Source organism: Mesoplodon bidens (assembly GCF_964165515.1).
Source record: "Mesoplodon bidens genome assembly, chromosome: 4".
NCBI classification, from domain to species: domain Eukaryota; kingdom Metazoa; phylum Chordata; class Mammalia; order Artiodactyla; family Ziphiidae; genus Mesoplodon; species Mesoplodon bidens.
The window spans coordinates 31,896,239-31,910,513 of record NC_138160.1 but is presented as its reverse complement, the minus strand read 5'-3'; the positions used below and the strand labels follow the sequence as shown (position 1 = coordinate 31,910,513).

The 14,275-nt window shown below is 40.5% G+C and overlaps 1 protein-coding gene across 2 annotated transcripts in view; it reads right to left on the bottom strand.

Annotated features, from left to right (window-relative positions):
* The window catches only part of WDR70 (WD repeat domain 70), a 316,067-nt gene that overhangs the window by 19,361 nt on the left and 282,431 nt on the right, over positions 1–14,275 (bottom strand). For both annotated transcript variants that reach the window (XM_081231053.1, XM_081231052.1), the window contains exons 14-16: positions 3,782–3,882; positions 2,050–2,129; positions 152–268 (exon numbers count right to left, since the gene is read on the bottom strand). In XM_081231053.1, coding sequence (XP_081087179.1) covers positions 152–268; positions 2,050–2,129; positions 3,782–3,882 — 298 coding nt within the window. The remainder of the gene's footprint in view (positions 1–151; positions 269–2,049; positions 2,130–3,781; positions 3,883–14,275) is intronic.

Below are 14,275 nucleotides of genomic sequence, written 5' to 3'. Positions count from 1 at the left end.
TCTGATGCTAAAAGAAGACGTTTGAACACCCCTATTTAGCAAAATCTCTGAAGACAGGCATCTAGGCCCAAAAGATCTTCCAAATCCTGCATCTATTACCCCACCCTGCCCCGCAACCCCCTTTGCAAGTCACTAGTTAGATCACAGTCACCTGGGCCTGCTACAGGAGGTTCGGGTTTGTGAGACTTCAGGGGATCCAGTCTGTCCTTCTCCAGCTGTTTCCTTGTACTCCGCTGGCGGGGCTCGCGGAACATAGGCAAGGCATGAGCTACGAGAAGTCACATTTGAAAAATTTCATTATGGTAATAACCCTTCCATCCAAAAACAGAGCTAACGCATGAGTAAATGAAGATGAAATGGAAGTCATAATGACAGCCTTCATCTAATAATAAAAGACAGTCTTATTGCAACCAATTAGCCAATTTCGTTTGAGACCAGGCTCACTGTTCACCTCTCCTGGCAACTAATGGTGCTCAGGAAATGCCGTCAAATACCGTCACAGAAACATTGGTGAGGCTCCCCATCTCCCAAACCATGGGCAGCAGTTAAACTTAATTTCTGTGGTTTTGAAAAGAAACACTTAATGGGACTGCCTCTTGTGTTTTCTTATAGAACCCACATGCAAATAATGCCAACAGCTTGCCTGTCAGCCCTGAAGTTTCCTCAGATGCCTCATAAACACTGGAACCACTTCACACATTTCTGAAATGTGACCACCTCTCAGGAGGAGTTGACGGCACTGAGCAACCGGAAGGGAGGAACACTTATCCCACTGAAACTGGGATAAAGGTTGCCTTGAATGCAAGGAGGTGCCCGCATCTCCTGACGTGGTGACTTGATGGGGACTTAATTCTTTTCAATATGGTCGACAAACGAATAAAAATCAAAGTAATATTTGTCCAGCTGCTGTTGCTCAATGTCAGAATTAAATTTCAGAATATAAAAGAAAATATGTATTAAAAAGGGAAACTGTGATATTCTGGTGGAGAGGGAGAAGACTATTGGGGATAGAATCAAATACCTTTTTTTTGACCAAAAAAAGGACCAGAATAATTTCTTCGAATGTTTATGTGCAAATTAAAACCCCTTTAAAAGAGAAAACTGGGGGAGAGTTAAAGGAATAATAGAGGTTTAAAGTAAATTTATGATATGAATGACAGAAATGTCTGTTAACACCTAAAAAACACTTCCCAGTACCCTCCTATCCTCTACCCGTACTTCCAGCCTGGGCCAGGGCCGTATCACTCACTAGTAAAACATGCCTACCTTGAGTCAGGGGAGCTGAAACACAGCCACCCATCACTCTGTCGGGCAACACAACACAACAGTATTTTTAGGAGGGGGAAAAATAGCTTTTCACTTCAAACGAATGCAGGAATTTAAGGGGGCCGCATGTAATCACGTGAGTTAGACTGGTTATGACACTGACTTTAACACTTCTACTCTTGCAAAAAATGTCACCAGATCTCTTTACTGATCATCAGCACCAAGGGACATGGTCTTACACGAGACCAACCACCAGGGAGAAAACCCAGCAGTGCAGCACCCCCTGGTCTTTAGACTGAGCCACTGATAAAGTCCACAGGGGCATCTGCTAATGACAACTGCTACTGCATCCAAGATCTCCTGCCTAGCCGCAACCTGTGACAGGTCTGAGACTGTGACTCTGGGAAACAAAAACCTGCCAGATTAACGAGGCTGTGTGACAAACCCAAGAGAAGCTGCTCTGTCCTGGTAAGATTTCTGATCATACCCCGGGTAGTTCATTTTATATCTAAAGGTCTCTGGATCAGTCTATGACATGGTCACAGAATTTAGGCTTTTCCCTTTTGGGTTGAAAGTTACATGAAGTAACCCTGTCTCCGTGACGGGGCACAGAAGCTAAAGGGGTTAGCTATTATATGACCCCCAGTCCTGAACACATGAAAGGGGTATTTTGTAACATATGCCTGAACTCAGAGGGCTTTTTCTGTCTCTAAAGCCATGAGATCAACAGCACACTAGAACAGAAGACAGATGCATGATGAAGAAACCATGCTAACAACTTACGGGTGATGATGTAGTCCTGGGTTAGAGTCTCCGCTTGTTTCGCCTTCCGCTGGGTTTTAACCACGCATAATTTCGCTCCCCTGAGAGGGGTAAAAGCAAACGATTGTCTTTATTTGGTCTCAGAAACAAAGTCTACGGCAAAAGTATTAGATACTTTCAGGAACATGCTCTGTACACACCACCTCACCAAGTCCTTGACTTTCTAAGGACTGGCAACAGATGGAGCCCTTGGTGATAAGAGATTAAATATATGGGAAAGCAAGTCTGAGTCAGTGGTTACTACTCTGTGAAAGGGTTAGAAAGGTAACTGGAAAACAAAAGGCCAGTTTAAAAAATCTATAGGAATAACCTAAAATTAAGATCTTAAAGAGGTATTAATAACATTAATCAACCTTTTCACCCTAAAGGTCATAGGGTTCAAATTTTAGTTTATGTCTCAGATGAAAGCAACCTAGGTAGTCTACAGCCCAAGTGGCATTTGTCTACAACTCAAATACAAGAGTACAAGTGATATGGAACTGAGTCAGCTTGGCAGTGTTGCCAAGGGGCTATAGTCCAAGAATGTGTGGGATTAACCTAGAGTGTGCTTAGAACATTTCACTTCTCCTTAGCAATAATGAGCATCCATTTCAGGAGAAACAAAAACAAATAAGCAAATTTCTTAATGTAAAGATTCCAAAGATAGGAATCTTCTAAAGAGTGCTATCAAATGGGGTTCATTATTTTCTCAAGTAAAACAGACTCCCTCCTCTCATCCTAATTACATTAGCATTTTCAATTTCTTTATTAAAAAACAAACAAAATCCTATTTGTTCTTAAAGACCATAATATATAACTTTATTTTATAGGGCAAAGGTTCCAACTCCAGGAAATTCTGAAGGAAACAGGACTGTCTGCTTCTATTCAGAGCCAAATTATAGTCAATACATATTCACTAATAGAGGATGGGTTTCCTTTCCCCTGAAAGAACGTGGGAGCTCAAAACAGGTTTATGGGAGACCCCAGTAAATACAGCATGTGAATTTTAGTACTAGCTAGCCAAGACTTACTCTAAAGAAACACTAATCATTCACTATACCTTAATGAAGAGAAACAAAACCATCTTTTTTTGGGTTGGTGACACATGTTTACCTTTGTGCCCAAGGAAAAGAGAAATAACTGAGAGACTGACTGAGCCTCTAGTGAAGTTTTCGGATCCTTGAAGCACACTGGTATGCTTAAATTTGGCACTTTGGGACAGACATGGGATTGAAGGGGAAAGTAGCTGTGCTGTCCTCCTCTGCTGGCAGAGAACAACCCTGCCAAACATCCAAACCAGCACCTGATAAAAGCCCAAAGAGAAAGGGAACAAAACGGACTAGCCGTTTCCATTTCCTATAAGTGGTTAGTTCCCTGCTTTGTTAATCCCTTACATGCATCACTGCTAATGCCACTGTCCAGGGTGGTATGCAAAGTGGGCAGGCCTTTTTCCCCCCTTGCACTCAACATTTCAGCTAAAGAACTGCAAATCCCCGGGAAACTTTCACTTTGAATTCTGTATGGATCAAGGGAGACATCCAAATCCTCTTTAAAGCACAATACTAGGAGTTTGAGGCTTTACTCTGTGCCAGCTGCATTTTCTAAAAGGGTGGATCCCCATCAAAGAGGGAAATAAATAAAAGTGGGGGTGGAAAAAGAAAACCCTCCCCCAGTTGCTGTCATCCATCTAAAACAGGCAATACTTATGAAATACCTCTGACTCTTGTTGGGGTCATAATAGACTTTAGCCAATCCGTTTCCAGTCCCCACCATGATCTGGTTCAGCTTTGGATGCCACAGGCAGCGGACAACACTCTGTAAAGGAAAGGCATGGTAGTCAACTAAAGAGGGCACATAAAAATGGAAAAAAAACTCCGCTGGTACTTTGATGGCTTGTTTACAAAACTGAATATCACCCTGATGATTACCTGTAACTTTTAGGGCATTTTCTTCTAAACCATAGGGTTGTGCTCCTGAGGTTGAGTTCTGTTCTATCACTTGTTATCTGTGTGATACTCTATAAAAATAAAAAAGATGCTCCCTTCCTGACATCTCTCCTATCCTTTCCTGACAGCCTTGGGCTTTCCCAACTCTGCTACCACAGGAGGCTGGCATCTTAGAATGCTGAACCCACATAACTCAGTTCATTTTACCACTGAAGCTGATTTAGATCTCAGTGTTTCATGCTTTTATACACACAATAAATATGCCCCTCTGCACAGCAGGTTGAGGCCAGGTGGTTACTGTTTTTTAGTTTACAAAGATCAAAATCTCATAAAGCTTTTTCAGGAACACCACACATTTGCAAACATTGAATAGTATCTCCCTATCTATGAGAGAAACCAGCAGGTCAGTAGCAGAAGTAAAACAGAGATATGGAATATAAAGCCTTGATATTAACCTGAATGAAAAGCTATTTAGGGGAAGGTTCACTGGAAGTTATGATCCTGTGAGTTCATCACTAGTGAGGAAAATAAGTGGTACTCTGGGGTCAGAAGGAACCATGAGTTCTCAGTGAGAAGTACAGCCTGTTTTTGATTTCTGCTGAAGTAAGAGGGCAGAGATGGAAGAGACGGCAGGAATAGAATTAAGGGGGAAAAAATGAAGCTAAGGTTGGTAGGCAGAAATGGCATGTGCTGGGTTCTGCAGATCTCCCTCTGATAGAGCACGAAATGAGTGGAAACATTAATTCAACGATTACCAGGAACCTCTCACGTGCCAAGCAATGTACAAGGACTAAGGGGAAAAGGGCACAGTTAGATATTGCCATTTTCTGTTCTAATACTAAAATGCAAAGCATGGAATTTCTGTCTCCCAAATAATCTACCTTGGGCTGGATTTCTTTGGTTTCTTCTCCCCAGCCATCCAGTTCTTTTCTTAAGACAGAATATCTTGGAATCCCTGCAACCCCTTTTGATAGAAACTCTGGCTCCCACCTGACTGGCCAAAAAAAAAATGCATATAGTTAAATGGCTACAATTCCTACTCTGAGATTCCTGAGAAACTAAGAAGGAAGTGTAAAAGAGTCTGCAGGACTTCTACTTCGTGTCTGACAATATTCGAGAAGAGTGGTTCTTAAGCTCTGCACCACTGAACAGCGTTGAGATGTTCTACTGAGAAAACCAAATCAGAGGGGCTGTGTTTCCCCTGTCATCGGGGGAAAACTAAGTTCAAAGGGCAGGTTTTCACAGTTTTAAGTGTTCTTTCCACAATTTTTCTTAAACCTGTGGTGCCTGCTACCCAATGTCTACTAGCAAGTGCTAAAAGATGATAAAACATTTATAATGGTGAGGGAATATTAACAGAAAAACTTGAAAACAGTAAATCATATTTTTAGTAAAATATGAAAATAGTAAAACAAAGTTTGACTTTTAGGGTGTGGGGTTGTTGTTGCTTTGTGCATATGCTCATGAAACTTACTTTATAATGCATGTGTATAAAAAGTCACATTTTCTCCTAATAAAACTGTGCCTGGTTGGTAAGATGGAATTAAGTGTATCAGTAGTTCATGGTCTGCAAAGCACAACCTGACTATCAGGTTCTCCGCCACTGAGACTAATTTGAGAAGCACGCCTAGACCACTGGGAATTTCCAGATGGTCAAGGCCAGGTATATGGAAACATGAAAAGAGTCACAAACATAACTTCATATCTTACCTAGAATAAGTTCATCCGGGCCAATACTCATCTCCTTCAAGTCTTGGCTTAAGTGTCATAACTACCCAGACCACCCTATTTAAAACTGCATCACACAACTCCCCTTTCCTTGTTTTTATAGCATGTATCCCATTTTAAAGTACTATATAGTTTACTGTTAATTATGCTTATTGTCTGCCTCCCCTACTAGGATATATGTTCCACACAGGCCGATCTTTGTCTGTTTTACGTAGCCAAGAATCCCAAGTGCCTAGATTAGTGTCTGGAACTCAATAAATGTTTGCTGCAGGGATGAATTAAAAGTTACAGTTCACCCAAGCCTAAATGGATTGCTTTGCTAGGTGGAGGTAGAGACAATTTTCAACTTAAACTCACTACTGCCTAGGAGGGATAATTTGATTCCTCCAGATCATTATTATACTCAAGTACCCCACAAACAGAGTAGGGTTAGCTCCCTCCCAATGCGGGCCTAAAACGAGGGATGTGCAAGGACCAGAAAGCAAGGGAGGAGAGTGAGAGGGGCTTTCAAGGGCCTTCAGAAATCTCAGCACCCACAAATCGCCCCAGGACAACTTTAAGGACATAGCATTAAAGTTATTTCTCTTTCTTGGTTCTCTAGAGATCTAGCTAAGCAGTCTAAGATTACTGGTTCTCAAATATGTTTTCAAGTGAGCAGGGTGCAGAATTGGAAAAGATCCACAGTGTAGGCCTGGTAAATTCCAAGACACCCAGCCAAACAGGCAGTTTCCAGGGGCAGCAGGTTACTGTTACTCTCTCCCTCTATGCTGAGGGTGTAAATGTTAGAGAGAGGCAACGGCCCAGGCCAACAGACCAATGTCTGACGGCTTTCCAGAGAGTCCAAGCTCAGGGCACTGCACCTCTATTCCTGTTCACAGCTTTTACCCTCTAATGCCCTTAGACACACACATGGCTTTTTACATGGAAGCAAGGAAAAGGCAAATGAGACCCCTTGAACTAAACAGTCATTACAGAGCCCCATCCACTGTGGCAGTGAGTCACCAAAGCAGCCAATGAGGACTCTGAGAGCAGTCTGACTTAAGCAAAAGATACTTAAGGCTCAATTACCCTAAGACTGGCTATTAATCAAATATTACAAGGATTCCAAAACATGGAAAGAAGAAACAGAATTCAAAGTCAAAGATGGGTGGGCCTTTTTTGTTTATTAATATTTATTGTGTATGTTTAGCTAACCTTCGTAAACTTTGCAGCTAATGCGGCTCCACACTTTGTCCTGTCAAGGAAATGCATCTTATAGCAGAGAGCTGGCCATCTGCCAAACCAAACAACCCCTGAGACGGCAGCGAGGCTGCGGAGCAAGTAGAGCTGCCACGCTGCTAACTTGTCAAACACACATACTGGGTTTTACTTAACAACAATGGGACACGTGCCTGCTAGAAGCCCAAGGAGCTCTCAGAAGACAGATGAGCTATAACTACTTAGAAGGAATGCATTCACTCAGTCAACCATCCACCAAAGACATCTTCCATCCTCTGTTCTTGAAGAGGTACTTCTGTAGCTGGGGGCTTGCCACATTCAGATGTACACATTTGCTGAGTGACACAGCAAAGGAAGGGTAGAGAGCACATCTGAATTAAAGGAGCAGAGGAAAATGTCATGACAGGAGATCTGCACGGACCAAAGAGAAAGCAGAAGGCCACTGTAGTGCAAAGAACTAGATTCTGAAGTTAGTCTGCATATTTTAATATACTGATTTGCTTAATTAAATCGATAAAGGGTTTTATTCTTACACTAATCTACTTCATCTTACCGAAGCATGTGGAACCACCACTGGCTTCCCCTAGCTGCCTAAGCTGAACCCCATGTTACCATAAAAATTAAGCTTAGTCTTTTAAAATTTATTTATTTTTAATTTTTGGTTGTGTTTGGTCTTCGTTGCCGCACACGTGCTTTCTCTAGTTGCGGTGAGCGGGGGCTACTCTTCGCTGAGGCGCGTGGGCTTCTCGATGCGGTGGCTTCTCTTGTTGCGAAGCATGGGCTCTAGGCGTGTGGGGTTCAGTAGTTGTGGCACGCGGGCTCAGGAGTTGTGGCTCACGGGTCCTAAAGTGTAGGCTCAGGAGTTGTGGCGCACAGGCTTAGTTGCTCCGCGGCATGTGGGATCTTCCCGAACCAGGGCTTAAACCCTTGTCCTCTGCGTTGGCAGGCAGATTCTTAACCACTGAGCCACCAGGGAAGTCCCAGTTTAGCCTTTTAAACCAAAACCCACTGTCATTTTAGATAATCTGGCAGTGCAGAGGAACCACAGCCTGCCCCAAAAGTGCTCAGCTCTAGCGGCAGCCACAAAGAGACAGTAACTGGTGATGGAGATCATAAGCAAGATGACAAGGAGTTACAAGACTTTCATGTGCTCAACACAGAGATCTTTCTTCTCTGTGAAGACCAGAGAAAAAAGAGGGGGCGGGGGGCAAGAAGAAGAAAGCACTTTGTGTACAAAAGGCAGTGTCAAGATTCCAAAACAGGAATTTTGGAATTACCCCTCTGCAAAAGTAAAAAAGCCACAAAAAATTCCAAATAATTTATTTCTGTGGTTTTGTTTTGCTTACTTTAAGTGAAATCATGGAAGCAAATAAGGAGAAGAGGAGGAAATCAATGAGAGAAGTAAATTTATATTTTAGGACAGGGTAGGAAAGGAACTACTAGGTATCTGCAACTTTATGTTATTTAAAGTAGTTGAATCCTCACAGCAACACTACAAAATTAGTTCTCTCACCCCCATTTCACAAGAAGAAGAAACTGAGGCTTGTAGGAGGCTGGGTAACTTTCCCAAGGTCACATAACTTGTACACAGAGGAGCTGGGATCAGCAGGGAGGTTTTCGCAACGCCAGTGCTCATTCCTTTATACCACCTAATTATGCAAAGGCCTGTTTCAGAAGATGATGGGGAGGAAGGGATGTGGCAGATTTAAAATCATCTCCAAACCCACCTGACCCAGAAAGAGAAGTCTTAGCAAGTCTATACTAAAAAGCAGATGGTATTACTAAAATCATAAGGAAGGAAAAAGGAACTACTACCCCAGTTCACAAATGTTACTATAAAAGAAATCAATGCCTGCAAAACATCTTAGGCATCCGTAATGCACATATCCAAACACCACCCTTAATTCTACTTCACATGCTAAAAGAAGCCTAACATCCTTCATAATTTTATATCTTAATCATGATTATGATGAAACACCATTTCTTGATCCTTCGCAGCTGCTGACCCACACTGTAAAAGAAACTCCATCTGTTTTTTTCATGTTTGGTTTTTGTCACATAGTACAAGAATGGATAAGCTAACCCAGTGATTCCTTGGGAGAAGGAGCATTTTCCAAAATTTCAAATAAAGAGCCTAACACCTGTCTGGGGAGGAGACTGTCACACAGTTTTGCACACTTGTGTAGAGGCAGTCTTACGGTCGTGGACACCCTCAGGACTACCCAATACATTTGAAAGGCCATGTATCTGCTGATCCCCCAAACTAAGAACACAGATCAAGATGCGAGTCCAAAGCAAATAAAAAGAAGGCAGATGAAAATGGAAAGGTACTGGAGAAAGAATTTTCTTTGGATTTGCACAAGCCCAAGTTTTATTTCACAGAGAAAGAAAAACTGCTTTCCACATTAAAATACTGAGCCAGGGAGGTAGAAGAGTAAGATGGGAAATCTTTAAACTCTTCCAGGCTATTTGTCCTGTCCTCTCAAAGCCTTGCTTTTCCCAAACTTGGATGATTTTGCAGCATGCATGGGCCATCGGGCTTAGTTTCATTCCTCTAGAGTTCAGGAAGCAAACCTGGTGAGTAAGCCTGTCTACAATAAATAAGACTCCTCAACACCCACCGGATCTCCATGGAGACGTCCCTCGAATAAAAACGATTAAAGACATTTTCTCTGCTCTTATAAGTGAGCACGTGCCTATCCTTTTTTCCTCCTCCACACCCCTCCAACTCTAAGGAACTTCCACCATAGGGCCAGACTGGTAGCAATTATCACTCTTTGCTGGAAGTCTTCTTAATCTGTCCCCTTCCCTGCCCCAAACAATTCTCTCTCTGATAAACCAGGTAGAAGCCCAATGGTGAAAAGAAAAAAATGCCATGGCACTTTTATAAATGTACGGGTTGCTGCAAAAAAAAACAAACAAGGAAAAGTGTTGCTCTATTCCTGCCATAAATATTTGGTACAGATGCACAGATTATGCTTTTTAAAAACTGGTATCTAATTAACAAATTAAGTCCTATCAAATGGATGGAAAAATGCATTTATTAAAATCAGTTTATTTACAGCCTCTGCTCTAAAATTAAGGTAACTGCTCAAGCAGCAAAAATCTGGAACCTGGTAATTGTCCTTGGCACAAAATGAATCACATCTGTATCTGATAATAAACTTGCCTAAAGAACTTCATCACGAGAAAAAGATCTCAGAGGAAATGGAAGGTCTCTTGGGTAAGAAAATTAAATACAATTTTCTTCCTCTAATTCAAAACACTAAATGTTAGTTTGCTCCAATTTGCTATTTGAGAAGAACTTACAAAGGCAAAAAAAAAAAAAAAGCACAAATAATGATTGAAGAAAATCTGGTAATTATTCTTATTAATGACAGTCTGGGAGCAGGAAACAAATAAGAGGCTGGAAGCTGGAGTCCACAGGGTGAGTGACAACAGTGGTGGATCCTACAAGGCAAATACAACAAGGGGGGGGGAAGTGACTGGGGGTGGTGGTGGTGGTGGGATGAATTGGGAGATTGGGATTGACATGTATACACTAATAGGTATAAAACGGATCATTAATAAGAACCTCCTGTATAAAAAAATAAATAGGGCTTCCCTGGTGGCGCAGTGGTTGAGAGTCTGCCTGCCGATACAGGGGACACGGGTTCGTGCCCGGGTCCGGGAAGATCCCACATGCCGCGGAGTGGCTGGACCCATGAGCCTGCATGTCCGGAGCCTGTGCTCCGCAACGGGAGAGGCCACAACAGTGAGAGGCCCACATACCGCGAAAATAAATAAATAAATTAATTAATTAATTAAGTTAAATGCAAAAATTCAAAAAAAAAAAAGACGCAGCGCTTACTGGAGGCACATTCCCAATATTCTTGTAGAACTTCTGACTAGTGGGCACAGGTTGGATCAAGTGCGTCAAGATATGGAGCTGCGCAGGTTTGAGAGGGGCCTGGGGCACTGGAGCCTCAGGCAAGTCAGTTCCAGCAAAGAGTGGGTTTGTCTGTTATATCACACATTATCATCTGTTACGAGGACCAGCTTGTGAAAGAGCTTGGGAAGCAGTACCTAAGGCCATCTCTCTCAATCTAATCTACACAGACCCAGACCCCTTTACCATTCTTCATTTATCAGTAGTTCGAGATGGGAATAAAGATAATAACCATAAATCTTTTCTGTATATAAATAAACAAAGCACAAATGGATAAAGCTTGAAATCCCTAACTACTAGATAAGAAATATTTATGATCAGATCTTGGAAATCATCAAGTATGTAAAACTAAAAAATTATAGAAAAAGCTGAATCTTCAAAGATGATCTATACAGGATACGTAAAGCACTATTTGTCTTAATATAGCATAGGTAAAGATGTTTTACAAATCATACTCTTTTATTTAGCCCTTTGGGCGTCTCACAACCCCTCATCATACAAGACACAGCATTATCTATCACTCCAAAAAAGGAAAAAATACTATCCTGGGACATGTGTTAATTATAGAAGTCTTTCTTCCCCACACTAATATAAATTGTGAAAGTCTGGCCAGAATTCTGATAGAACAGCCGGAAAACTTGTTACCAAAGATCGTTCATCAAATTCTGGTTGGGAGAGGAAAATCTGTGGTAGAAAATCCTACAAGACACATAAGTCCTTCACTTGGTCTTCTACCAGTGTGATGTTATATGGAGCTGGGTTTGGACAACAGAGCACTAGTCATTACTGTATTATATTTTATACATTTTATAAAGAATAGTGTGTCATTTTGAACTCCTACAAAATTTACATATCTGCAAAATCAAGTTCTCTTTTCTTGATATTTTATAGCGTCAAGTATGTTTCTCCTTCAGGGTTGTATTATCTAGTAGGTGATTCTTCACCCAGTTTTGCCATTTCTGGCAATTATGTCTATACTAGGAAGTATAGATATGTTTAAATGCCAATTAAATAAAACACCAAACTCTTGTGTAGAGAAGAAAAAAAAAGTTTCTAACTAATCAAAAGGGAAACATTGACTGTTTCTATTGCTTTGAAGGACTAGAAATAGAAGCAAGATAGTAAACAGAAAACATTACCATGAGACTGCTGACACCAAATAAGTAGTAGATGCCTTTTAATACAGCATGTTGCAGGGTTAAATGACACTAGAAAATGAATAAAGTATTAAACTGGACAAGCCCTGCTTTTAGTCCTCATTCTTCCGCCTTCCATGATTTATGAAGCCTGAAGCAGGATGTGATAGGTTCTTCATCTAATTGTAACTCCCAAAATGAGATCACTGTCAGACAGATAATTATAGGAAAAGACAACTCACTATAGGTTTTGAATCTGGATCCCTGCAGTAAACGTTATTTCAAAGAAGAAAATGTTGAATAGAGAATCTAAATAACTGCTCCTGAACTAAGAGTCTACTGGTTAAATTTATAAATTGTTCTTTTAAAAGAGACTGGAAATAAGAACAGAAATGAAATGATAAGCACATCAGAAGTCGTCTTCTATTCTAAGGAAGAATAAAGATTAGAATTTTGATAAAATACAGTGACACATTCCAACAAATAATTTTTACTTCAAAGCAGAGTGTGTTCTACAAAACAGATCCAGGAAACAGATCATATTCATTAACAGTATAACAACCAAAACAAATTATATTCATTACAGTTTTAGATTACCAGTATTTTAAGCATCCACAGTAAACTTGCTTCCTCCACTGAACTCAAAACATAGCTATTTTTAGTAAGTCTGAAAAGAGATCATCTCAAGTTTTAAAGAAGTAGACAATTAAAATTTGTACTTCTTTCATAAAATCTAAAAGAAAACATATTTATGCTCTGAAATTCCAAATTAATTAGAAAAAACTATTAACAAAAAACAAAAGCAAGAGAAGCTGGTACGGAATAGGCCATTATAGTAAGTTCTGATAAGAACATGCTATAATAAAATATAACAAAAGGTAAAGCAAAATTAACAAATACATTTTCACCAAACACCTACCGTGTGCCATATATTGTTCTAACCATAGGAATATAATGCCCTTCCCACCCACATGGCACCAAGGAGTCCCTTACTCCAATTTGGTCACTGGAAAATCTAGAAATGTCTGAGAAAAAGAGTACCAAAGATAACAGAAGTGTTGAGAAAATATGACCCACAAGGAAATGTTAAAACAACAACAACTAAGTTTGGTTCACTTAGACAAGAGAAGACAGAACAGCAACTTTATAATCTTAAAGGAAATAGAGGATGTTGACCAGCTGTTCTCCAATTCCTTGAGGACTAGAGTAAAGGATGTGGGCTCTAAGCATGAGAATGTGAGCCTAAAAATAATGAAAAAAAAAGATACGATGGTATGGGATTTCATAAACAGAAATGAACTCTTAGGGAGGTTGTAAACTCTTCTGTTAAAAGTCTAATTTTCATATAGGAGAGTTGAGCCGTAGTCCTCAGGTAGGCAAGAAGATGGACTCTGGAAGATAATATTGAGACACGGAGCAACGTATGCCTGATGCCAGATGGCAGCTGATGAAGCAAAAGCCAGCAGCTTTGCCTGTGGCATACTTATGTGAAGGGAACCTATCACCAGTGTAGGAGAGGGGACTCGCAATAGGATCAAAGACATTATTTTATTTCCTATAATATGAATGTCCTTGCAAATGTGCAGTGATCTTAGAGCTTCCTCCTAGGCACATTTGCTGCAATTTGTACTATTTCATTATTTATTTCATATAGTTTTCCACCACAGTTATGATTTTTTTAATTAAAAAAATTCTCCTGGTGCTGGGTGAGATACAGGGATCACATTCCACTCAGTCTCTCCCTCTGAATGCAGTTATAAAACCTAAATTTCAGGATTCCGAAAACTAAATAGTAGTAGGTGGATCGGGGAATTAGCCCAGACTTCAAAGTATCACTGAAGCAGCAGTGAGTTCACTATTTCCCCACTATGGTACTCCACCCTATCCACCCCCCCCACCAAAAAAACCTGTAATGAACAAAAGATCAAAAGTTTAAACTAAGGCAGCCTCAGTTCAACTGAATTTTCCTTTTGCCTCGGGCTTCAGTACAGCATGGCATAGCACTGTTACCGATCCCATTTTTATTTAAAGCACTGGAATTTTACTCATCGTGAATTTTATGCATTAATTCTTATTTTTCATAATACTGCATTAAAATGTTAATTTGCTTTGATTACTGAGTTTTTTGATACCTCCTTCAATTTTGTGCTGGAGTCTGACCCTAGTCCTGGCCTTGATTCAACCTATATCTTACTCTATTACACAAAGATTATCTCAAAATAAACCACACACCCAAAATGAACCACATTAAA